The sequence below is a fragment of the Apis cerana genome, linkage group LG14 (assembly GCF_029169275.1).
Source record: "Apis cerana isolate GH-2021 linkage group LG14, AcerK_1.0, whole genome shotgun sequence".
Taxonomy (NCBI): Eukaryota; Metazoa; Arthropoda; class Insecta; order Hymenoptera; family Apidae; genus Apis; species Apis cerana.
Window position 1 is genome coordinate 10,430,042 of NC_083865.1, and position 26,234 is coordinate 10,456,275.

A 26,234-nucleotide genomic window follows, 5' to 3' on the forward strand; every position below is an offset into this window, starting at 1 on the left:
TTTTCTTAAATATAATTATATATATACTTATTCTATTATATAATCGTTTCATTTTTTGTATTCTTTTCTTAGTATTTAATGCGACATGTCAAACATATTTTACGTTATTGGTTAGGTGAGGTCGCTACAGGACAACCGTTGAGCGAATTAAAATTAACAAACAAACAATAAGTACGCTAAGTGTCAAACGATTCCAAAAGAGAAAATGATTGATTACTTAGATTATAATATTCAAAGGTATTATTAGTGAAAAATCCGAATGTCTTCAAATCCTCAAAAATCCCCTCATTATGAGGATGTAAGTATTTTAAATATTTTTATTCTTATGTATTAACCTATTTTATTTTTTAAAAAATGTTTGATAATTTATTTATTTTGGATGATTTGTTCAAATTAAAATAGAAATATACCAATTTCTATTGTTTTGTTACAATAATTAGGATTTCATGCATATTTAATTTATCTAGTTGAATTCAACCGAAGATGATACTTTGGGTACTTCTATTAGTCTTAGTGTAGGGGAGAATTCAATTAGAATAAAAGAAAAACCTAAAAAATCAGAAGAGAAACATGAAGAAGAAAAGTGGTGGTTGAAGAAACCAGATATTTGGCTTGATGCTTCTCATGTTATTTCAATAGATGAGAAGATAAAACAGTCTTTATCTCCTTCTCCGGATGTTAGTTCTTCAATGAAAGAATTTCTTGAAAAAGAAAAAATGTGTAAAGTAATTAAGGCTTTTATGTCTTTTTATACTTTTTATATGATATTAATTTTTAAATAATGTGTTATTCAGTTTTATAATTTAGTTTTTTATTTTGTTTAGGCTATGCATAAAAATGAAATTGAAATGAAAGACAAAGATGACACTTTATGCGATGTTTTAGCTTCTGCAGCATTTGATAAATATCCTTCTGATTTTGAAAGTAAGTTTTTTTTTTTGAAAAGAATTATATAATTTTGTATAACTTTTTAAGTGTATTTCTTTTCTGTTATACAGATGCAACTGATGAAGATATTGGTAGTATTTTAGAAGAAATGAGTAAGATAGCTGGAGCTTTTAGTCCAAATTCAGCTATAGATCGTTCAAAATCTCGAGATTCAGCTAAAAATCCTATAGAGGAAGAAAAATCTGTAGAAGAATTATTAGAAGAAGCTGAAAAACTTGTAAGAAAAAATAGTAACAGTTTATCTAAGAGTGGATCAAAATCTGATACATTAGTACCTGAGAATATTCCAGAAGATATAGAAAACCTTAGCAGAGTTAGACAATTAGAAGCCGATATCTTTCAATTGATAGAAGAAGAAGTACATAAAGAGACTGAAAAAATCAAAAGGAGCCCAAAAAATGAGAAGAAGAGAGACAGTAGTCCTGGATTTGAAATTTTATATGAAAATGTGAATAGTTTGAAAGCTCCAAAATCTCTGGAACTCCAAAGAAGAAAATTTGAAGAACAAAAAGTAGAGGTATCTAGTAGTTCGGATTTAGATGATCCTATTGAAAGACATTCCAAGTCGGAAGAATTAAAAAGTATAAGAAAGTTGGAATCAGATAAAGATAATTTACAAAAAGAAATAACTGATGTAGATAAGGACTTTTTTGAAGATTTATTGAAAAAATCTAAAGAAAAAGCTGAAGGTGGTATGTCAGGTAGTTCAAGTTTCGGACAAGAAGACTTTTCGCATTTTTTGAAACTTTTGCAAGGGCAAACTAGTAAAAAAGAACAAGAATCAACTCAATCTAATACTATACATCCTTTTCTTTCAAAACCGGAAAAAATATTTACTTTAGATGGAGAAACTACAAATGGTAAAACTCCTGAATTTCCTGAGAAGGAAATTTCCGATATATTAGAAAAGGAATTAACTCAGACAAATCCAAAAATTGAACATGAAATTGTTGAAACAGATTCTAGTGCTGACAATGAAGAAAAAAAGCAATCTTTAAATGTTAATAATAATGTTAATAAAAATGAAACAGAATTATTTAATAAAAAAGAACAAATATCTCCAAGAAATATAGCTGTATCAAAAGAAGGTAAGAAAGTACTTAATTCTAAGGAAGAATTATATACAGTTGATCTTACGCCAAGATTAGAATTATTTGCAGATGCAATTCCTAAATTATTGGCTGAAAAGTCAATAGAAACAACGCAACAAGACAAAGAATCCATAGAAGAACCGAAAACGACCGTACATAAAACAATTACAAATTCCGAAATTAAATCTAACGTTAATGTAACAATTCCTCAACGTGGTAACATAGAACGTAAATCTATTCATCTGGCTAGCGCATCTAGCAATAAATCACAAAAAAAAGAATTAAAATTTTCTAAATCTAAGAGTTATGATCAAATTTGCAAACCATCATTTAGAACTTCTACAGAGAATATAAGAGTAAATAAACCTTCGGATGTTATGAAGAGACCTACTAATAATTTAATTAGACGATCGCCAACATTGAAGCCAAAATTGCAACCTACAGTTAAATCAATCACGAAAACTCTTCCCAAGACTAAAGTAACTCCAAAGCCAAACAAAAATTCCGTTAAGACTGGTTCTACTTTCACTTTGTCTTCCACGTATAAAACGCACCAAACTAAATCATCAGATATTTATGCAAAATGTACTACAATGGCAGGTGGTGACACGAAACAAAATTTAACGAAAACGAATTGGGAGATGTTATGTCGTGAAGAAAGACATAAGAATACCCTATTGAAACAACAACTGGAATCAGAAGTGAAATTGTACAAGAGTCAAATAGACAATATGCGTATATCCTTTGAAGAAGAATTATTTGCACTAAAGAAACAAAATATTATTTTAAAAGCAAAAATAGACGAACTTTCGTTAAACGAGAAGCGACCAGATCCTCATGCAAAAAAAGATACAAAAATTATGCTTTTAGAAAAAGAATTAGAGAAACAAGAGAATTTGATTCAAGCTTATGAAACGGAAAATAAGAAACTAATGCAGGACACAAAACGATTGCAAGAGGAAATGAAGCAGCTACAAAAACAAAAAAGTACAACTCTTGAATCGGGTAAAATGCAAGAACTTGCGGATAGAATCAAGGATCTCGAGGAAGAGACTTTGAAACTTAATCTCGAAGTCTCTGAGCTTCGAGAAAAAAATGCAGATTATGCTTTGAATAATGAAGATTTGATTCAACAAAATAGTCTTTTAAACGATGAATTGGAAATGTTTAAGGACCAGTTAAGAACGAAGAACGATTTCATCACAGATCGATTACAAGCGATGACTACGTCAGAGTTACAATTGAAGAAACAAGTAGAGGATTTGACAGTGAAATTAAGTTCTAAAACGGAACAATTGCGAGTGGTAAAACAAGAATTCGATAAAGTGCAACAGAATGTGCTCCCATTGGAGAAAGAACTCTTAGAATTAAGGGTTAAGGAAGGTAATCTTTTAGAAAAATTACAGATATCTAAGAGTCACGTGGAACGTGAGAAACAATTAACACAAAAATTAAAAGACCAAGTGATTCTTGATAACAAAAAGATTACAGATTTGAACAGACAGGTTCGCGAAATGGAAAGAATACTAAAGAGAAAAAATCCTGATTCAGTATCTGCTCTCATATTAACTGCGAATTCTGAACAAGAAAAGATCGGTGCAGAGAAAGTTAAGTTATTAGAAGATCGAATTTTGAGTCTCGAAAATGAAATTAAGGCAAAAGATGAATTAGCACAGCAGAAATTGATCGAATTCCAAAAGAAGTTTTCAGATATGAAAGAAAAATATACTACTCAAATAATAGAACTGGATGGTAAACTATTGGAAGCTAATATGAAAGATCGTAAGGTGTACAACGATATGTTCACGCAAACTGCATCGAAACTTGTAGAGAACAAGAGTGTAGAAACTATTAGAAAGGAGGAGAGGGCAGGATCATTTGAAAAGGAAGAGAAAAAGGATCAAAAATCTTTTGCGAAAATTACTCTAAAATCTCAGAACTCTAAAGATGATGCTTATCTCATGGCTACGATACGTGGATTGAAATTGGAGCTCGCGAATAAAGATAAAGCGATGTCGAAACTTACAAAAGATTTCCAAGATTTGCAAAAAACGAACACAAGATTGCAGAAGGAGAGGGAAAAGTTGTTGAATGATAGAAAATCATTGAAAAGTATGAATTTTGAAAAGAATCGTGGTATATCCTCGGATTCAAAGTTGTTGACTTTGAAATCTATCGAAGGAAACGATCAGAACTCCAACGTTTATCAAAATGGCCACGTATCTGATACTAATACCCAACGATTGACCAATTCAGCACAAAAGCTTTACGATCCTATGCAGTATACCGAAAATGGAGACACAAATTTAGTGAAAAGACTGACCGATGAGAATGATATTCTAAAAGAGGAACTGAATAAGATGAACAAGGATTTCATGGCTCTGAAAAACAAACGACTTCACGATTTGAACATTTTGCAAGAGGAACACGAACGTGAGATGGCCACTTTATTGAAGGAATATAGCGTGAAATTCGGAGACTCTAAAGTGGTAAAGTTACAGGTTCGTTGTATTACGTGCAGTGTTCATTTGTATTTTTTTATTTATTATTTTTATTTATCTTATTTATTTATTTATATTACGTTATAAAATATTTGCATATATTTTGCAATATTTACATATATCTTGCACGTAGTACTGTTATTATGTGTATATGTATCATTTTATAAATACGATGTTCTTATTGGTAGGGTCAAATAAATACTCAAGTAGCTGTGATATCTCACTTAAAACAACAAATAGAGAAATTAAGAGATTACAAAGAGCAAGTCGTTGTCCTAAAGGCCGAAAGGGATCATTTAGAGAATAAAGTGAAGACGTTGAATGAAAAAGTGAAATATTTATCAACACCGGTATACGATTAAATATTTATTCGTAAAACGTTCATTTTATATATTCATTGGTAATTATTCTATCTTTTTATGTTTTAGAGTACAGAACAACTGCAATTATTACAAGACAAGATAACGATTCTTCAACAACGACACGAAAGTCGCGAGATGACATTACAAAGTTTGGTGCGCGATTTACTTAGAAATAGAACCCAGTGTAAGGATTGTAAAAACGAGAAGGGTAAAAATCGACAATTGTGTTATTTCCGACAGGAGCTTGATCATATTCTTGGAATGCTTCAAGAAATCGCCAATGTTCATTAATTTTTAGATGAACTAGAATAGATATATGTGCAAGGTGGTGCTGATGAAATATCGAGAAATCGATAGGATTGTAATTTCTCGATTCGTTATCGGGCATTGTGATAATTCGTATGTTCAAGCGTACTGAAAAGCGTATCTTAGGTTTTTGTTAGAAGTTATCATGTTGTTAGGCACTTTATAAATATGTAAGTGGATGCACAGCCAAAAAGGTTTGATCGATGTTTTTTTTTATCGATCTTTCCACGAAGGCAACACGATTAATTGTTCACGGTCGCGTTTGCAATATGTTTAATTATTCTTATCGTAGGATATGGATATTCAATGAAATCATATCGATCCTGGGAAAGTTCGTACGTAATAATTGACTGGGATCACTGCCAAAGTTACGCAAAAGAAAAGACGAACAAATAACGAAGTTACTGTTTTATCGTAACTTCTCGTCGACATTCCTTCTTGCCATTGTGCGTGCAATATCGTGCATGGACAACGTCCATAGTTGGAGTAATAAAACTAATAATCGTAATATCAAATGAAAACATAGAAATATTTTGATCTATATTTACTAAAAGCAAACTTTTTATTTATCTAATAACGTAGGTTTAAAAATTGTCGAAAACTTGACTGCTTCCAAATCGGAACTATCTTTAGCCTTGTATTTATTGTCAATTTGACGAATGGATAGACAGACCATATATAAACATATATAGGAAGCATCTTGAGAAAATAAGATATTTTCCAAAGTTGCATAGGAGTTAATTTTTTACATGAGGCTTTTTCAAGATATGCTAAACGTAAACGACTCAGTTATATAATTGTATTTATTTTCTATTTATATTCACTCATTTTTCGCGATCAACGAATCCATCTATAATCAAGTCGTCCAGTTATATTATACATATATTTATATACACTTTAGGAACATTCATTAAACGTTTTAGCAATAGTTTGACTCTATACTCTCACGACGAACGAAGCACACGCATATCGCACAAATTCGACGTGTCCTAGATGTAATAATATTAAAATAACTTTGTTACACGATGATCCTAGAAAATAATTCTTTGCTTTCAAGTTATATCAAATCATGTTTTTATCAAATCATTGTAATCACACAGAGTATAGTCACTTTTTCAAGACTGGATATATGTCGTTGCATTTTTTTATAATTACTTTTAAGCCAAACAGCCATGATGTACAAACCGTGAGATTATGACTTTAATAATAAATTATTTCTCTTCTCTTTGACCATTCAGCTTGATATTTGCTATTTAATATTTTTTATATTACGTGCATTTGTGCTATTGTGTCTTTTTTCTATGATGTGTGATGGAATAGATGTGCGATGGAAAAATGATTTCAGGAAAATATTGAACACATTACATTACGTTTCAATTTCATTTGAACAATTTATTCGGACAAAATATATATTTTTAAATACATGCGACACATTTCTATCTCTATGCAGGATACATTTATCAGCTGTACATTAATATACAGTTTCTTGTTAAATACATAGCAATGCCAAAAAATATTATACTAAAACAGTGATTAAAAGCAAGTCTTGGAAGTAGCAAATTGTTGTTCCTTCTTGGATGAGATTCTACCATAGAATGAATTGTGGTGCCTGCCTCACGAAGTTGCTATAACAAATAAACGCATTTTATTAATTTTGCAATTGATTAATTATCTTTGTTTCAATTAGGATACTGGTATGAATGGATGCTTGCTTACCGAATGAAAGAACGTTTGCCATAAAAAATGGATAATCCATACATTGTACAAAGACCGATTACAAATGCCTGGCGGATAATGTCGAACGAAACGTGACTCTCTTGTTTCAGGAATTCCGTGACGCCCATTCTAGGTACGTATTCATTGTTATGAGTTAAAACTTTATCTCGCATTGCTAATGAACGTGTATTAACAGGAATTCTGGAATTGCGTTCTTGAATCGGAAGCCTTGATGATCGGATGTGCCTTCGGAGAAATGTTGAATCTTCCGATAGATCTCGGGAGTTTGATTGTCTTCGAGAGCGAGAATCTCTGTCTGTGGAGCGAACATATTCTCTGTCTACGGAGCGAGATCGTTTAATATCGTTTAAGGACCTATCTCGAGAAAATATTAAAACTCCTCGAACTCTTTCAGCGTCTCTTTGTTCCTTTTGGTTAGATCGAATGTCATTTGCAAGAAGAGTAGGCGTAGTGCTTCGTTGTCCATCAACCCTTTGTCTCGTAGACCGTTTTGAGTTCAAGTCGCGTCGATCGGTCCTTAGCTCTGCGAGACGACGTTCCATGAGTCGACGATCAGCTCTTTGTTCCATCATTCGGCGATCAGTTCTCTGTTCCACGATACGTTGGTTAGCTTTTGGTTCCATCATTCGGCGATCAGTTCTCTGTTCCACGATACGTTGGTTAGCTTTTGGTTCCATAAGTCGGCGATCAGTTCTTTGTTCCATGAGACGTTGGTTTCGTTCCATAGATCGATCAGCCCTTTGGTCCATGAGACGACGATCAGTTCTTTGTTCTACGAGACGCTGGTTAGCTTTTGATTCCATAAGTCGACGATCAGTTCTTTGTTCCATGAGACGTTGGTTTCGTTCCATAGATCGATCAGCTCTTTGGTCCATGAGACGACGATCAGTTCTTCGTTCTACGAGACGTTGGTTAACTTTTCGTTCCATAGATCGATCAGCTCTTTGGTCCATAAGTCGGCGATCAGCTCTTTGTTCTATGAGACGTTGGTTTCGTTCCATAGATCGATGATCAGCTCTTTGGTCCATGAGACGACGATCAGTTCTTTGTTCCATGAGTCGATGATCAGCTCTTTGTTCCATCATTCGGCGATCAGTTCTCTGTTCCATGAGATGTTGGTTAGCTTTTCGTTCTATAGATCGATCAGCTCTTTGGTCCATGAGACGACGATCAGTTCTTCGTTCTACGAGACGTTGATTAGCTTTTCGTTCCATAGATCGATCAGCTCTTTGGTCCATAAGTCGGCGATCAGTTCTCTGTTCCATGAGACGTTGGTTAGCTTTTCGTTCTATAGATCGATCAGCTCTTTGGTCCATAAGTCGGCGATCAGCTCCTTGTTCCATGAGACGTTGGTTTCGTTCCATAGATCGATGATCAGCTCTTTGGTCCATGAGATAACGATCAGTTCTTTGTTCTACGAGACGTTGGTTAGCTTTTCGTTCTATAGATCGATCAACTCTTTGGTCCATAAGTCGGCGATCAGTTCTCTGTTCCATGAGACGTTGGTTAGCTTTTCGTTCTATAGATCGATCAGCTCTTTGGTCCATGAGACGACGGTCAGCTCTTCGTTCCATAATTTGACGATCCATTCTTCTTTCGATAAGTCTACGGTCAGCCCTTTCTTCCGAAAGTCTACGATCAACATTTTGTTCCACAACACGATCAGTTTTTCGTTCCATAAGTCGACGATCAGCTCTTCGTTCCATGAGTCGGCGATCCGTTCTCTGTTCGACAAATCGATTAGCTCTCTCTTCCGTAAGTCTCCGATCAGCTTTGATTTCTTCACGATTCCTGGATTCGACAGAAGTGGATCGCCTTTCCGAATTTCTTTTAGAATCCACGAGCATTCGTCGTTCCGAGCTGCGATCACGAGAATCCCGAATAACTCGTTCAGGTGCCCTGATGTCAAGTCGAGATTCGCGTCGTTCACGAGCCAAATTCAGTCTGTTGTTTCTCTCTCGTCGTTTCATTTCGTCTCCAAACCGTTTTAACGACCTAATCGAAGAGTCTCGTCGTTCATTCGTCCTTGCATCCACACGACGATCCAATCGGCTGACTCGATCATCGGCTCGTTGTTCCAATCCGGTAAGAGACCTACGATTTTGCTCCAGTCTAGAATCGCGTCTGATCGTCAACTGCATACGGTTTCGTCTATCCGCATCCCTCAATGATCGATCGTTCCTTTCTCGACGGAAATCCGTAGATGCTAGTCGTTCCAAAGATCGTGTGAGACGTTCTCTGTCTCGTGAATCATCTACTCGTCCGTTCATTTCGCGTCGCCTATTCGAATCGATGGACCTTCTTTCCTGAACCCTCGAGTTTCGCGACCGAGAAAGTCGAATCGAAGCATCGGATGCAAGTCTCAACCGGTCTTGGCTCTCGCTTCTAAGTCTCGATTCCACGCTACGTCTGGGATTGTTCTCTGTGCTCGTCCCCCGTCGCTTATCCGATCTCTCCACATCTTCTCGAGTTCTGGAGATGCGATCCAAGCTACGAGATCGAGACGGCGTGATAGAAGTTCGTGTGGTCGTCATCGAAATCCTGGTTTGGTCCTGCTCGAAGCTCGAGCAAGAAGGCATCTTGGTGAAAGGAGTCAAGTTGGGGCAGGCATCCACTCTGCGAGGAAAATGGCGAATATCAAAGAGTATGTCGATTGAGTACTCGATTAAGATTCTTACTCGTGAGGCGCTTGATGCTTTAATTCAGGTCCCGCCAAACTTCCTGCACGGCCTTCCTTGTCCCTCGAGACCAGCCCCAACGTGAGGCAGGCGAGGGAGACCACCAGAAGGCCGACGTAATGCCAAGCCCTCACTGGCAATGCAACGTACCGTGTACGCCGCATCTTCGGAATTAAACGAGGTTTCTTAGGTCCGACCGATTAAAAAATTTTAATTACCCTTTCGCAACTTTTAGACTCACCTCGCTGGTGTGAAACGACTATTTGATCCAAAGGATTGGGGAGCGAAGGATTCCTCGTGCTGCTCCTTGGAGCTCTGGCGAGCTGCTGATGCTCCCTGTCCCAAGAAACCGGGCTTTTATACCCGGCGGAACTCCACCGCAATTCGATATTGGCTACCAATTCGGTGCTTATCAGCACCGACCACATGGGACCCCCGTATCCCGATACACGTGAAAATCACCATGAATGAAATCGGGTCGGGAAGGGTATTGCAAACGCCTCCGTGATTGGTTAACCATCTGGAAAATTGCGAATCCGGACACCTGTGTGTGGCGATATATCGGTTATATCCAATTGCCGCGTGGACGAGCTTCAAACCAGTCATCTATCACGAACAGAATTCTTTCCCCGTCGAAAACGAGATTCATTCTCGCTTCGGGCTTTCTTAACCTCGTTAAATTTATTCGATTAATATTTTTAATTGTTAACGATTCGATCAAGGCTCGATCGGGGTGTGGATAATTTAGATAGACAAATAAAGTCATTCTGGTGACTGGTTTATTTTTATTTTTATACAAAATCGATATAAAATACAGGAAAGGCTTGTAGCGCGAATACCTTATAAATAAGTAGATGGTTTATATTTACATTGTACATATTACATATTATTACATTATATATATATATTATATTATATTTCTATATATATATATAAATTGGACCGTCAAAATTTTTCGAAAATTTTGTCGTCTCTCGTATGGAGGCGAAGAGAGAGATTGTCCGTGAATTATTATTGATTAATCTTTTTCGATCGTTCTTTTTCTTTTTTTCAGCCTTGTTTCGACCGGTTACAGATTTTTAAGCGAAACGTTTCAAGGCGTATATTTTCTTTATCGATCAATAACGAGTTCTTTTTTTAAACGTTTTTAATAAAATTTTAATTTCAGGAAACGACGATTGTCACGATTGCTAGAATCGTGAGGAACGTGGCGATATCGAGGTAGGAGGTCCCCGAGGCATTGGATAATTTTGCCATTTCCGTGCACATGGTTTCATTTACTTCCGGTAATTCCGTGTAATTAGGAAACGTTTGTATGTCTGCTGGCTGCAAAGAAGAATTTTAATCGATGATTCTTACAAAGGAGGAACGAAGGTACGCATTTCAAGATACCAGACGTACCAGAGCAAGCTTATCGTCCCTCTTTCTGCAGAAAGTCATGTGTCTTCCGTGATACAGGTTCTGCTCGATAGCCCTTGCGAGAAGTTCTTCTGTCCAGGGTAACGCCAGCATGTGCTCTGCCAAAGTTCGACCTTCGCGCGATACGGACAAACAATATTTCCTTAATTCGGGATCTAAAGATCAATTTTTAAAGTACGTAATCCCTTTAATTACCTCTGAACTCTTCCGGTTCCTCGATGATCAATCTGGAGAAAACATTTTCGTTATCCTGTTCCAGAGTGTAATCTTTCACGGCCCTCAACGCCGACTTGGCCTCCCTGATAAGTTCTTCGTCGATGTCCTCGCTGGGCCTCGTTGCCGGGTAGATAGGAAGTTGTTGCTGGCCGGTCGAAGGAATGGTTACGGCATCCGTTCTGAAGGGACATAGAAACGTGACACGTTCCGGTGAAATGGAATTCGTTTAGAATTATCCGCTTATCATCCTGGTTTACCATTTACCTGGTCGTTAGGAAAAGCTTCTCCAAATGGTCCATAGTGACACCCTTGAAGCTGTACACTCCTAATGTTTTGAACAGATGTTTCAACGGTGTCATGCTGTAGCAGGCGGCAAGCGGTGTTCTCGGATAATGGACCACGAAGGCGAGACACATCTCCTGAGACGCCGCGTATCCCCCCAAAGTAGGCTTGGTCCTATCCAGAGTGCCGTAAACGCATTCGGCCACCAACTCGTCTCCCGGAAGTACCTTCACTTCCTTTTCCAGAGTGTGGGACTGCTGGTACTCGAAATCGAAGTGATTGTCCTCAACTATCCTTGGCAATTCCTTGCCCTGCCGGATATGCTTCAGACTTAGCCGCCGACCGGCCAGATGGGAGTGCAGCACCACCGAAACGATGTTCACTCCGCTCTCGGGGAACATCTAGAATGGAAGATACAGTATTCACTATACTATACGATATATCAGACTATATTAATATTTATACAAAATTATATTCACTGTAATTATAAATGTAATATAAATATTTATAATATTTACTATACTATACTATATTTATATAGTAGAAATAGAACAGAAATAGAATTTATACAAAATTATATTCACTGTAATTATAAATGTAATATAAATATTTATAATATTTACTATACTATACTATATTTATATAGTAGAAATAGAATTTATACAAAATTATATTCACTGTAATTATAAATATAATGTAAATATTTATAATATTTACTATACTATACCTACTATACTATACTATATTTAGAATTTATACAAAATTATATTCACTATAATTATAAATGTAATATAAATATTTATAATATTTACTATACTATACTATATTTATATAGTAGAAATAGAATAGAAATAGAATTTATACAAAATTATATTCACTGTAATTATAAATGTAAGATAAATATTTATAATATTTACTATACTATACTATATTTATATAGTAGAAATAGAATTTATACAAAATTATATTCACTGTAATTATAAATGTAAGATAAATATTTATAATATTCACTATACTGTATTTATATAGTAGAAATAGAATTTATACAAAATTATATTCACTGTAATTATAAATGTAAGATAAATATTTATAATATTTACTATACTATACTATATTATATTTATATAATATAGTAGAAATAGAATATTACACGCGATGTTGCGACATGGATCGAGAGAAGGATTATTTACCGTGTGCGTGCAATGAGGAGTGCAGTATCCCGCCGTGGCGTATTCCTTTTGTTTAGGAGGGATAAGATGAAGAGGGCTCACCGCAACCCCGGCAACGAGAATCCCCGCTTCCTGGGGGCGAAGTTTAGGAGTAAGATGAAGGCGTACACCGCTGCTGTCCACCACCTTCCTCATGCTCGGATTGTTATAATGCACTTCCAGCATATAATAAGAGCCTTCCGAGTGCTCGGCAATGGAAATGCCGACGTGCTCCGGAAGCCATTCCCCTGTAACGCAACATCCATCCATGTATTCCTCTTCAGTCCCCCTTTTAGGGAAGTTTTAACGAATTTCACCAATTTCTTTTACCTGTGCTACCCCGTGCCCAGGCCAACACCGGTTGCAAACAGGATTCCCACTCGCGTGGCATCGTTGGACTGTAGCAAGGCGCCCCGACGATCCTCGCATGTTGCCCTAATATTGGCAGGGTCGAGGCGCACTCGTACAGTATTATGTGATGGACCAGATCCTCGTTCTCCTTTTCCACCAGTGGCGTATACTGGAAACAAATTTTGGAAATTTTCTTCGCTCGTATATAAAGATAATTTTGCATTTTCGATCGAGCGCGAAAAAGAATAATGATTGGTTGCTCTCTCTCTCTTTCTCGAGAGAGAGAGAATCTCGACGAACGGAGATTCTCCATTGAGAATCGGGCAACGTTTCGGGACACGGAATGACATCATTCCGCGAGGCCCTTCTTTATTCCAATGACGTTCGTCCACACGGTGCCATGTCCGGCATGGATGACCGTGATTCGTGGAGCACATACGAATCAGGCCCAACCTCATCACATTCCTTCGCACTCGTCGTGTATGAAACGAATATACGTTTCGAGAAGAAACACACGACGCGTTTTCGAATTCGCGTCGTCGAATTTTTATTGAACAATTTCGACTTGCACTTACCCCGATCATGTGGTGCTTCTCTTTGTGAGGGGCCTTGAAAATTTTGCACCAGTAGGTGGTGTCCACGTTGTCTGAAACCGGTGGCTATGCATCAAGAAGAACGTACGATTAACTAAGACTAAGATATATATATCTATACTATATGTGGCAAACGATTGATTTGAATATTTTGATGCTATATATATATCTATATATATCTATATTTAATTCTATATATATATCTATAAATATATATATATAGAAATACTTACTTGATTCAATTTCACGTCCCAATGCTTGATATCCTCGGTGTATCGAGGAGGTGCGTGAGGAGCAGGGGTTTTCAATCTCAAAGCTCTGCCACCACGTTTGTCGCCAGGCCAAATCGCTGTATTTAATTCGGGATCGCTCGAATGAAGCGCCCAGAGAACTCGTATCGTGTCTCCCTGCGATAACAAGATATATCTTTTCTCTCTCTCTTTTCCTCTCCCCCACCCCTCCCATCCCTTAAAACTCCTCGTAGGAATTGCCCGTAGAGGGGAGAGGATACGAGGAATAAAAAGTAAAAAGCTTTAGTTCGTTAAGAAGTATTTTAATGGGCTGGACGCCACGCTGGTTAAAGGACCGAGTGCAGCACCTCTGAGAACGGGGAGAATTGAGAAGACGCACGAGGCTCGCGAACGGCATGCTAAATGCCTAAACATCGCTGCGGGAATTCGGCGTAGCGGGGCCTTAAGCCCCTCTTCTTGAAGTCACGGTTTCTTTTCGTGCCGGACATAAATCGAGGGAGAGGGAGAGAGGGAAGATTCTCCTCGAATGAATTTTACCGAGGCTTTTGTCTTGTAAATCTTTCCTCGCTATTATTTCCCAAAATCCCTCCAGGGGCTTCGTCAAGAAATCAAATATCGGACAATTTGTCTCCCTCCTTCAAGTATTGCTCCAAGTATAATTACACGAAGTGGTTAAAAACATGATCTTCTTTTTCACGAATTTTGTTCAAGAATGAAAAGAAAAAAAGAGAGACGAAGAAAACGAAAATGGTGTGAACGAGAAAAAAATGGCACATGCGTGTAAGAAGATTAAATAATTAAATGAGATTAAATAAGATTAAATAAGGGATATCGGTAGCGTGAGATCGGAAGATTGAAACGAACGCCGAGGAATTGATAAAAATAAAGAAGAGGAGGAATTGATAAATTTGGGGAGGAGGAGGAATTGATAAAAATAAGGAGGTGGTGGAATTTATAAAAATAAAATGGCGGAGAAATTGATAAATTTGGGGAAGAAAAGGAGGATAAAAATGAGGAGGAGGAGGAATTCATAAAAATAAGGAGGAGGAGGGACTGATAAATATATCGGACTATTTGTCGCCCTCCACCAAGTATAATTACACGAAGTGGTTAAAAACATGATCTTCTTTTTCACGAATTTTGTTCAAGAATGAAAAGAAAAAAAGAGAGACGAAGAAAACGAAAATGGTGTGAACGAGAAAAAAATTGGCGAGTGCGTGTAAGAAGATTAAATAATTAAATAAGATTAAATAAGATTAAATAAGAGATATGGTGCTATGAGATCGAAAGATTAAAACGAACGCCGAGGAATTGATAAAAATAAGGAGGAGGAGGAATTGATAAAAATAAGGAAGTGGAGGAATTGATAAAAATAAGGGGGAGGAGGAATTGATAAAAATAAGGAGGAGGAGGAATTGATAAAAATAAGGAGGAGGAGGAATTGATAAAAATAAGGAAGAGGAGGAATTGATAAAAATAAGGAGGAGGAGGAATTGATAAAAATAAGGAAGATGGATAATTGATAAAAATAAGGAAGAGGAGGAATTGATAAAAATAAGGAGGAGGAGGAATTGATAAAAATAAGGAAGAGGAGGAATTGATAAAAATAAGGAAGAGGAGGAATTGATAAAAATAAGGAGGAGGAGGAATTGATAAAAATAAGGAGATGGAGGAATTGATAAAAATAAGGAGGAGGAGGAATTGATAAAAATAAGGAGGAGGAGGAATTGATAAAAATAAGGAGATGGAGGAATTGATAAAAATAAGGGGGAGGAGGAATTGATAAAAATAAGGAGGAGGAGGAATTGATAAAAATAAGGAGGAGGAGGAATTGATAAAAATAAGGAGGAGGAGGAATTGATAAAAATAAGGAAGAGGAGGAATTGATAAAAATAAGGAGATGGAGGAATTGATAAAAATAAGGAGGAAGAGGAATTGATAAAAATAAGGAAGTGGAGGAATTGATAAAAATAAGGAGGAGGAGGAATTGATAAAAATAAGGAAGAGGAGGAATTGATAAAAATAAGGAGATGGAGGAATTGATAAAAATAAGGAGGAAGAGGAATTGATAAAAATAAGGAAGTGGAGGAATTGATAAAAATAAGGAGGAGGAGGAATTGATAAAAATAAGGAAGAGGAGGAATTGATAAAAATAAGGAGGAGGAGGAATTGATAAAAATAAGGAAGAGGAGGAATTGATAAAAATAAGGAAGAGGAGGAATTGATAAAAATAAGGAGGAGGAGGAATTGATAAAAATAAGGAGGAGGAGGAATTGATAAAAATAAGGAAGAGGAGGAATTGATAAAAATAAGGAGATGGAGGAATTGATAAAAATAAGGAGATGGAGGAATTGATAAAAATAAGGAGGAGGAGGAATTGATAAAAATAAGGAGATGGAGGAATTGATAAAAATATCGGACAATTTGTCTCTCTCCACCAAGTATTGCTCCAAGTATAATTACACGAAGTGGTTAAAAACATGATCTTCTTTTCCACGAATTTTGTTCAAGGATGAAAAGAAAAAGAGAGAAACGAAGAAAACGAAAATGGCATGAATGAGAAAAAAACTGGCGCGTGCGTGTAAAAAGGTATGTTTAAATAAGGGATATCGGTGCCATGAGATTGGAAGATTGACATGAACGCCGAGGAATTGGTAAAAATAAAGAAGTGGAGAAATTGATAAAAATAAGGAGGAGGAGGAATTGATAAAATAAGAAAGAGGAGGAATTGATAAAAATAAGGGGGAGAAGGAATTGATAAAAGTAAGGGGCAGGAAGAATTGATAAAAAGAAGGAGGAATAACCTTACCGTAAGCCGATGATCCTGAGGGTCACAGGTCTGCCAGCTTCGCGAGAAGATCACGCTCGTGTGAGTTTGGTTCTGCGAACCGCCCAGCACTTTGACATCTTGGGACGTGTCCGTGACTAGAGCCGCCTCTGGCTCCTCGATCCCGTGCGAGTCCTAGAAAAAGAAACAATTTGAATCCGCTGCGAATGGGTGAATGTGTGCGGGACGCGTGACGGCGCGCTCTGGCCAACTCCGGGAAGAAGAAACCGGCGGCAGATTCGCCGTTGGAGAGAATTTTTATCAGATCGAGGTGAACGCCAGGTGTTTATTATTCCTCCGAAGTGTAGCGAAACAATTTTTTTGTCAGTCTCGATTCGTCCCCCTTCCCCCTCTCTCCCATCTTTTTCACGCGCTTTCTCCTTTATAGGCTCGCTTCACACGAGGGTGTGGATCAATTCTACGCACAGAATTTCGACAGCAGCATAACAATATTAATAACAACAATAATAATCCGTGCACGTTGGGGAGGGAGAGAAGGAGCGAGCACATCCGTGAGGCGTGACGTTGAGAAGGGTGGCCGCGGGCGTTTGGGTCCGTTGGATTCCGATTATGGTTAGGGCGTTAAAGTTGTAAGAGGCCGAAGGGAAGTCCCTTTCCTGCTCTTAATGAATCGAAATAATTGGCCGAGCTTGTCGTCACGCTTGTTGCGTATTTTGTAACGATCGCGCGCAAAGAGGAAACTGTATAATGTGAGTACGTGCGACGAGTTTCGCGAAAAAAACGGACGCGAAGAGGGGGAAAGGGAAAGAAATCGTGACGCGATAAACGGATTGACGAGTAATCCGAACAACGATCGTCGAATAGAGTTTTCGTTTTACAAATTAAGCTGGAGGGGGGAAGGGAAGGGGCGAGATCGAGATCGCTTTCGAGAAAAATGTCAAAGCGAGAGTTTATCGGCGAGGAGATCGAACGATCTCAACGCGTGTTATCTGTTCCTGTTTAATTGCGATTCGCCTGTAATTCGCCCCGTACGAACGCGCGTTCTCACGAGATTCGCGGGGGTTTTCTCATGGCTCACCCGGATATTCTCATCGCAGTCGGGTTAATTATCACGTCCGTGGCATTGGTGATTAATAAAAAAAAAAAAAGAAGAAAAAAGTTGGAGATTCCTTGGCAATTTCAACACGATTCAACCCTCGATCGACTCGCGAGTAACATTTTAATTAATTTATAATACCTCGTGTCACGAGGAAACGCGAAACGGGATAGATGAACGTTGAGATACGCGTTTAAGATCTCGCGAAGTGTGAGAATGCCATTGGTTACGAAAATTATGCAAACGATCGCGACCGGAATTCTCGTGATTCTCGTGACTCGTTAAAATCTAAAAAAAGAAAAAAAAAATATATATATCTAACATTTCTTCTTTTCCAATGTTTAAGATTACTCGTTATTTTCATTGTACGGATTTTTATACGTTAAAAATAATACGCACGTATTAAATATTATTTTCTTTTGAAATTGCATATTATATTAGTTTGATCGAAATGGACGATCGGTCTGCGAGCCACGAGGAAGCTGTTCGCATCTCTGGCGTCCTCCTTTTAGGAACAAGTTTCTCTGGATTTTTGCAAGCAACAAATGCGCACCAGCAATCTCCCTTCGACTAGAGAAAGAGAGAGAGAGAAAGAGAGAGAGAGAGAGAGAGAGAGAGAGAGAGAGAGAGAAATACAGAGAGATGGAACATAACGGAGAATGAGAAAAGTCATACGTATTCTTTCGTACGAATCGAGTCACGGATGCATGGGAAAAGAGGCACGCGTGCGTGGATGCGGAAAATTAATTCGGCGGATGTGACGTCATGGATCGGTACTCGCGTTTCCTGAGGGAGTCTTCTGAGAAACCTGTATGTACGTACGTGTTTCGGAACACCCTTTATCCCTTATTGCGATCGTTCATTAAGATTCGCGCAGGAGAAATCGAATGAATTAATTAGAATCGAAGGAATTAATCGAAACGAGAAATATATATATATATATATAACATAACGCGATGCCGCCTATCTGCGCGATCTATCTTGAGAAATAGTTTCCGATCTATATAAGCGTCGCAAAAAAGAAACGGTTCTCTTTTGTGGCTCGAGGAGGATCGCGGTGGTTCCCATGGGCCTGGAGTTCCCGAAGAAAAAGAGAGAAATTCTCTCATGAGGCGCCACTAGGAGGAGGACGATGCTTGCCAGGTGTTTTGAAGGTAGTGGCCTCCCCCTTCCCTCCCTTTCTCTCTTTCTCTCTCTCTCTCTCTCCTTCCTTTTTCGGAGACCCGCGTTTCGGCTATACTCCTTTCCCTTTCTTTTTCCCATCCTTCTCTCCCCACTCCCCCTTTCCTTACTTTTGCCCCCTCTATACTTTTCTCCCTCGAACTTTTTCCCATCTCTCGTTCCAATGCCGAGAAACCCGACTACTTCTGGCCCTTGTTCCTCTCTTTCTCCTTTTCTCCTTCTTCTTCTCCTCGCAACTTCTCCTCGCTACTTCGCCTCACTCTTCTCTTCTCTTCTCTTCTCTTCTCTTCTCTTCTTTTCTCTTCTTCTGGGAGAGAACCTCTCCTTTTTTTTCCACAATGCCTCTCTCCTTTTTACCACCTGGCAGAAACGGCAGCTGGTAGCGCGGAACTCCTCCCTCGAAAGGGAGAAGGATAAAAGCCTTCCCCCCCCGTCCACCGTCCTTAGAAAAAGAAACCATCTACCGGTCTCTATATAAACAGAGTAACTGACGTCCGTGTCTTTTTTTCTAATCGCTGGGAAAACATTAGGTACGCTCCGATGGCTCGTGCCCTCGTTAACGTCCTTTACATCGAGCGTATTTACGTCCTTTCCTCGAACAACACCAGTCAAACATATTCGTGTGCACATATTCGTTTGGAAAAGGAAGGAAGTTTGCAAAGAAGAAGGAATCGATCAATTTTACGAGCGAAAATTACGAAAATTAAATTTTCCAGTCTCGGAATTTATTTCTCGTTTCTCATTTATATGGGCAGCTTCGAACGTGTCGCCTGTACAGGTGAATCCGGTTCTCACGTGTCTTGGTATCGAGAAGGGCAATTATGCTCGCTCGCTCGTTACAGCTCACTGTTGTGAGTCGCTTTATGTTTAATGCAGAGTTGGAAAAATGATTAGGCGAAATCGATTTGCACGTTTGCAAATAAAATTATATATATATATGGAAGTAAAATAAATTTCCTTGTTCCATTCCGTCCATTTTAATCAAGTTTATATCAAGTGCTTCGATTCTTTGTTTAATCGAATTGATTCTTCTTTTTTACTTTTATTCTTTTCAGATAATTTACAGAAAAAAGAAAGTTTGAAAGAAAAATCTCGAACAAGAGTGGAAATTCATGAAGAATCGCGAGAAACTGGTCTAATAATTTGCCACGATGCGAGACCAATCAAATAATTTCCGGATAAAAACGAGGGAATCGAGCGTTTAAGAAAAGACGCCTTTCTGGAATTAATTTCATAAACTATTTTGACATCCATTTTTGCCAACCACGAATCGATGCCGAAACCGTTTTTTCCGGATGCTTTGTCTCGAGCCTCGAGGTAAATAAAAAAAAGAAGAAAAATCGAAGGTATAAATTGCTCTTTTTCTTTCTACCTCCTCGACGGTAGTCTTTTAATTATCTTCGAAGCTGTAATCGATATCATTAATAACAGCTTTACCCGTTTAAAGTTTCGTTCGATTCTTTGTTGTGGAGAAAGCGTTGCCCGCTGTTGGATTGGTAGTCAATTTCCGAGGATCGTGAATACGCTTATTAACTATGAAAGAAGTTTGAAAAGCGGCGGTAAAAAAGAGAATGACCTACGAACTCAGGTTTACGATTGCACAATGGGGGATATGCGTCGCCGGCCACCACGCTAATCTTAATCCGTAAAATATTCTCTATGCTCGGCTAAAATCTCGCCTTTTCCCCTCCCCCCCTCCTCCTTTCGCTCTCCGCCTTTTGTGAGGACAAGGAGAACGATAGATCGTTTCTTGATCAAGATAAAGTGGTAAAATACAAAGGAAATACAATTTACGGGACGGGGCGGGGTTGGTGGACAAATTGTTAACGTCGCAAACATATTTTTTTCTTAACTGTGCGAGTTTTTTTCCATTCAAACTCGTTTTTTCATTTCGTTCTCTCTAATAGTTTTTCACTAACTGTGGGAAATTAAATAAAAATAAGAGGAGAATTGATTGAAGGTGAGTGAAAAAGAAAAGGGGGGAGAGAAAAAAAACAAGATATGTCGAAGATTATGAGAAGATCAAGGAAGAAGGATGGAGATAGAGGGATCAAATTCACTTGCCTCTCTAAATAATTAATACAGATCGTAATTTAATTATTGATTGATTAATATTCCAAACTTTTGTCATCCCTTCCCCGAGAGGGATCGCTAAAGCGGATTTGAGATCGATACACACACATATTTCTTCCTTTTCTCTACTCCTTTTAATCTACTCCTCTCTTTTTCCTATCGTTCCAGGACTGTTTCTTAACACATGTTCAAATATCCGAGGAGCGGAAAGTATCACGTGTCGGCCGATTCATTGGAGCCAGGACCGCTCTTCATCTTTCTTCGCAACGATGCTCGAAGATTCGCGTAGTCCCCCCTTCCCCTTCTCCGACAATGTCTGGAGGCCTTGACTGGGGACTCTTTGGAACCAACATACCTAAGGCGGAGAGAGGGGCCTCCTCTCGCACACGTTCACGGGCCTCGTGCGCTCGTCACACGTTCAGTCACGCAAACCTTTTGCTCGCTCTTAACTTTCGGCTTGTATATATCTCGCGTTTGTATACCCGTGTTTGTACACTTACACTCTCTCTCTTCACTGCCCGTACGCGGCAGCGCGTATGCATCCTCCCCGCCGGGTGTTCGCGCATTCAAATTTATACCGGGGCCGATTTTACAGGGAAGAGCGTGAAGAAGAGGACCGATTATTAATAATAACGTAACAGGGTCACTGGCACGGCCGGCAGACAAGTGGCGACGAATTGGAAAATTCGCAATGCTCGATCTCTTATCTCCATTGGGGAGTATCGGATTTGCTCGATTTTTCCCATTCTTTCTTCCTTCCCTCCCGTTCGAGACTCGTCGAGTCACGCGATTGATAAGGAGTCACAGTAGATTTGAGATTCGTCAAGGTGGAAAAGGCGTGAGAAGGAAGGAGAGGGGGAGAGAGGGAGAAAGGTCTGGCTGCCCTCGCCAAACGTAAATTTATCACGACTTTATCTCGACCGCTGGAACGATGTTCGTTAATTTTCTACCAACGCCGTCCCAAGCCTCTTCTCTTCCCTCTCCCGCTCATCGCTCCCTCAACGTCCCGCCCGTTTTCTTCCTTTTCTTCAACCCTTTCTCGTCCTCGCGGATAAGTATCGAGTAAATCGTGCCAAAAGATCCCGACTTGATCTTTTTTTTCGAGTCGGTTTAGATTTCGAGTAATTGCCAATTTCAACGTCCAGCGAGACCAGTTTTTTTTTTTTTTTTTTTTTAATTCGTGACCGATACGAAGTTGCGTTTTCTTGCGAGGAATCGAGATCGTGGAACGAGTGTGCGGCTCGTTCGAAAATTATTGGGAAGCCGTGGTGGAGTTAAATTTTGAATGAAAGAAAGGTTGAATTTGAAAGAAATTTTGTCGGTTCGGGCAACGATAATAGGTGTTAAAATTTATCGTTAGATTTTTCGATCGATAAATATTGGTTGGTTTTTGTAGAGAAAAGTACATTTAAATAATGGTTTATTGAATATTCATCGGGGAATGAAAACTTATCCGATTTCTCGAGTATTTTCTTAACAACGCGCACTTGCTTGCGCACCTTGGATATAAATTTAATTAAAATTAGGAATTCCCGATGAAAGGGGAGGGAACAGAATCCGATAACGAGATTCTTTTTTTTTTAATTCGTCGGTTGCACGATTCCCTGGAGAATGGGGAAATTTTGTACGAGTCTTTTCAAGATTCTTCTCGAGATTGAAGTTTCTTAAACTCGATGATAATGAAGTTAATTTATGCGCTACTATCTTTCTCAAAACGTTATCCCGTTAAAGAGGCATCGAAAAAACTCTAGGAAAAATTCTACGAATTTTAGGAATCCCTTCGTTTTCCAATCGCATCGTATCGACACGAAAGAGGAAAATCGTCTTCGAATCAATCGCGTTAATTAAACGGAAATACGGATAGGGAAGAAGAGGAGAGGACTTGCTCGTTTGACCGGCAGAGAAAGAGAGAAAAAGAGAGAGGAGGCCGATATCTCGAGTGGCGATACCTTCTTTCGTTTTTTCCTTTTTTCTCATCCTTCTTTCAGCTTCGCAGTTCCTTCAAACTGCTGTTTCGACCTCCCTTTCTGCCTCAGCCGCCTTCTTAATCTTCCTTTAATTCCCTGGTTTTTCATTTCTTTATCTCCTTTTTCGCTTCTTCTTCTTCTTCTTCTTCATCATTGTCTCCTTTTTCCCTTCTTCCGTCCGACCCACGGCGACGAGGAGCCAATAGATCTCCAGCTGTCTCGTCGATCCGAGGAAAGAAGAAAACCTTGCCGGTTTACCATTCAATCTCGGGGTAAGCCGATAATGTTTCGAATATCAAACGCGGCCCTCGTTTCCATCCCCCTTCCATTGTCTAATCGATTTTAGAAGAATCGTTCGAGAATAGAATCAAGACTCGAGAAATCTAGGATCTCTCCACCCGGCCCAATCATTTTCTCCTTCTGCCACGCTATTGATCGAGAAACGAAATCAAATCCTTGGGGAAGAATGGTTGGGGATCGGGGAAGAGATCGATTCGATCCAGGGACGGTCGAGATCGAAAGGGGAAAGAGCTTACCAGCAGATTGACGGTGCCCGTGTGATCGTCGACCCAGGCCAGCAGGATGTCAGCCCCCTTCATGTGGTTTTTCTCGTTGAATCCAATGCCGACGTATCCCAAGGTTTTCGCGGTCACCTTGAAAGTGACCATCTCCTCGTCCGAGGGATCCCACTCGAGGACGACCTCCCCGTCGTCGTCCAACATCTCGCGTCTCGTGAACCTCGGCTCTTTCACGCTCCTTCTCCCACGGTTCTTCTTGTCCACGCTCCCCTCCTCCGGATTAGCCGCGTATTTCGCGTGAAAAAGCTTTGCCAATTTATCCATTGGCGGTATATACTTCTTGGGGACGCGGTCTCGCGACTTTGGAATACTTTTCAAGATAGGATCGTCGAACAGGCGGGTGTTCGCCTCGCCGATAATTTCGTATTGGGAATTGGCCACGTTCTCGATGTCGCGTCGAAAATCCATCGTCTGGGTGGTCTCCTCCCTCGATCGATCCTCGTGATCGATCGACGTTGGTTCGTCGGACCGCGTCGATTCCTCCTTCGAAACTTCGATCTCGAGCTCGTCGCTCGCGGTTTCGTTGCTGATCGCGTGTCGCCTGCTCGTCGTTTCCTCGGACTCTCCCCGGCCGGGGATTCGAGCAGGATTACCGTTGACCAGCTCGTGTTGATTCGGGTCCAAGTTTTCCTCCCTCGAATTGGGGAAGTCGAGGCCGTCCTCTTTGTAAGGGAGGATCTTCCTCTTCGCCTTCCATTGCGCGTACCAATCCTTATCCACGTCCAACCGTTGTTTCTTGAACGTGCCGCCGATTCTAAGAAGCGGCTGCTCCTCCCGAACGCTTCTTCTTATCCTGACGTCTTTTGGACGATGATGCCTGCTCCTGTAGGCCAAAGTTTTCATGGCCTCGTCCATGTGCTGGACGTACAGGTCCAATAAATCGCACCTGGCCACCCAACAAACGCTCGATACCACGATCAGCCTGAGCAACAGCATCTTCTTCCTCTTCTTCGTCCTCTTCGCTCGCTCGCTCGCTCGCTCGCTCACCTCTCCGTCAACTTCATACGATTCTTCTTCTCTACGAATTTCTCCACGATTCCCAACCCATACAGTCGTCGTTGAGAAAAAAATTCACTTAGAACCCCTCCAATAGAAGCGAATTATCGACCATAATTCGAGAAATTTCAAAAAAAAAAAAAAAGAAAACGACTAAATTCGCGGAATCGAACCTCACCACTTCTCTCTCCCTCCTCTCTTCCGAACGAAAAATTTCCTCTCACGGTCGACGATCCACGTTTCGTTTTAAAATCGTTAAAGGAATCTTCTTTACTCGCACTCCTCTTTAATCAACGAATAATACATTAATTGACCAAGTATCCGATGTATCCGTCGCTTCTCGTGCTTCCCAAAACGCGAAACTTGTGCGTTTGACTGGCGTCCGCTTCCCTACGTGTTACGCGAACGACAGTTGTGCCGGGACTAATTTAAGCACGCGGCTGCTGTTGCCCCTGCAGATGCTTGCAGCTGCTTACCTGTGCCGGGGTCCCCCTTCCCCGGGCCCTTATTCAGACCCGTACCACCACTTTTCCGCTCCCTCTCTGCCCCCTCCCCCACCTCTCCTCTTATAATTCACTATCTCTCCAAACGAATAATTTAAACTTCAAGCTCAAATCTTTTTTCTTGTCGCTTCCTTTTTCCTTGTTTCTTTTTTTTGTTTTAATCGATGAAATATCTATTTGGAATGAAATTTCAATTTTAAGGGGAAACGTGTGTGTGTGTGTGTGTGTGTGTGTGAAAGAGAGATGTGGATGAGAATAGATAGATTTAGGAGTTAAAGCGCGAGACGAGAGAGAGTTTTCGAAGAGAGAAAGGAAGAGGAAATCGTCATAGCATGTTCGAACGCTTCTTCTTTTATTGTTCCACCTCTATTATTATTCTTATGGATAGTACGGTACCACGCAGCGTGGACAATGGGCAATCATCGTCGAAATCTTTTTTTTCACTTGTCAAATGGGATATTGAGGGAATTGATGGAATTAGATGTCGAGATATTTGTTTTTTTGTTTTTTTTTTTACGTTTCGCTTATTATCATTTGTTGTTCAGAGATGATATTACTCGTATATACGAGACGGTGTAGCTCAAGTATATGGAAATTCTTTTTTCTTTTTTTTTTTCTCCATAAACACACGAGGCTTCGTTCCGTCGGAAGAGAGATTTCTTTACGGTCACGGAGGGAGGAAACGGAAAAAGATCGCGATGGAAAGGTTTTGGTACTGCTTCCTGCGGAAGCCTTCTTTTTTTTTTCTGAAACCGGAGACGCATTTATCAGCGGTGGTGTTTCAGAAAGAGAACGAGGGGATGCGAAAACAACTGCGGCAGATGTGAACTCTTGGCACGCGCCCTTCTGTTCGACAGTGGTGCTCACCATATTTTCTTTTTTCCTTTTTGCTTTTGAGGGGAGAAAATTTTATATATCGATTAGAAGGAAGCAACTTCAAACATTCACTTTTCCCTGTTCGAGACGAAATATTTTTATTTCACTTTTTGTATTGTTTCGTAAGTTTCTTTCGAATATTACATATATATATATATATTTTAAGGAGATATCTGATCTTCGAAATTTCATCGTTCCGTTATTTAATTGGACAATGGGCGAATAGATATTA

The 26,234-nt window shown here is 39.4% G+C and overlaps 3 protein-coding genes across 6 annotated transcripts; 1 reads left to right on the forward strand and 2 right to left on the reverse strand.

Annotated features, from left to right (window-relative positions):
• The first annotated feature begins 126 nt into the window (after positions 1-126).
• Positions 127-6,445, forward strand: LOC108000980 (centrosomal protein of 162 kDa-like). 4 transcript variants are annotated; one of them, XM_017061720.3, is made up of 6 exons: positions 127-298; positions 468-725; positions 825-924; positions 999-4,540; positions 4,729-4,890; positions 4,969-6,445. In XM_017061720.3, exons 1-6 carry the CDS (start codon positions 260-262, stop codon positions 5,191-5,193), a joined length of 4,326 nt encoding a protein of 1,441 aa, XP_016917209.1. In that variant the 5' UTR covers positions 127-259; the 3' UTR covers positions 5,194-6,445. The 4 variants fall into 4 exon arrangements, with proteins under 4 accessions (XP_016917209.1, XP_016917210.1, XP_016917212.1 ...); XM_017061721.3 differs by having other exon boundaries at positions 999-4,528; XM_017061723.3 differs by lacking the exon at positions 127-298 and having other exon boundaries at positions 586-720.
• A 129-nt stretch (positions 6,446-6,574) lies between these two features.
• LOC108000987 (titin homolog) lies at positions 6,575-10,019 on the reverse strand. Its single transcript, XM_062084840.1, has 4 exons — positions 9,865-10,019; positions 9,624-9,787; positions 6,925-9,561; positions 6,575-6,833 (listed from the first exon to the last, which is right to left on the reverse strand). Exons 2-4 carry the CDS (start codon positions 9,785-9,787, stop codon positions 6,794-6,796), a joined length of 2,841 nt encoding a protein of 946 aa, XP_061940824.1. The 5' UTR covers positions 9,865-10,019; the 3' UTR covers positions 6,575-6,793.
• A 366-nt stretch (positions 10,020-10,385) lies between these two features.
• LOC108000982 (MOXD1 homolog 1) lies at positions 10,386-25,065 on the reverse strand. The gene is made up of 10 exons (XM_017061724.3): positions 23,586-25,065; positions 16,753-16,905; positions 13,926-14,099; positions 13,675-13,758; positions 13,079-13,268; positions 12,731-12,996; positions 11,523-11,941; positions 11,238-11,437; positions 11,025-11,155; positions 10,386-10,949 (listed from the first exon to the last, which is right to left on the reverse strand). The coding sequence occupies exons 1-10, from the start codon at positions 24,561-24,563 to the stop codon at positions 10,788-10,790; spliced, it is 2,757 nt and encodes a 918-aa protein (XP_016917213.1). The 5' UTR covers positions 24,564-25,065; the 3' UTR covers positions 10,386-10,787.
• Between the last annotated feature and the right edge of the window lie 1,169 nt (positions 25,066-26,234).

Excerpts from the sequence above, each read along its gene's own strand:
- LOC108000980 (XM_017061720.3), top strand. The coding sequence starts at position 260 with ATGTCTTCAAATCCTCAAAAATCCCCTCATTATGAGGAT. Across the intron at positions 925-998 it reads ATATCCTTCTGATTTTGAAA|ATGCAACTGATGAAGATATT; the intron begins GTAAGTTTTTTT and ends TCTGTTATACAG. Across the intron at positions 4,541-4,728 it reads CTAAAGTGGTAAAGTTACAG|GGTCAAATAAATACTCAAGT; the intron begins GTTCGTTGTATT and ends TCTTATTGGTAG.
- LOC108000987 (XM_062084840.1), bottom strand. The coding sequence starts at position 9,787 with ATGCGGCGTACACGGTACGTTGCATTGCCAGTGAGGGCTTGGCATTAC. Across the intron at positions 9,562-9,623 it reads AAGCATCAAGCGCCTCACGA|AGTGGATGCCTGCCCCAACT; the intron begins GTAAGAATCTTA and ends TTTTCCTCGCAG. Across the intron at positions 6,834-6,924 it reads GGCAAACGTTCTTTCATTCG|CAACTTCGTGAGGCAGGCAC; the intron begins GTAAGCAAGCAT and ends TATTTGTTATAG.
- LOC108000982 (XM_017061724.3), bottom strand. The coding sequence starts at position 24,563 with ATGCTGTTGCTCAGGCTGATCGTGGTATCGAGCGTTTGTTGGGTGGCC. Across the intron at positions 16,906-23,585 it reads CGGGCACCGTCAATCTGCTG|GACTCGCACGGGATCGAGGA; the intron begins GTAAGCTCTTTC and ends TTCTTTTTCTAG. Across the intron at positions 11,942-12,730 it reads CTCCTCATTGCACGCACACG|ATGTTCCCCGAGAGCGGAGT; the intron begins GTAAATAATCCT and ends CTTCCATTCTAG.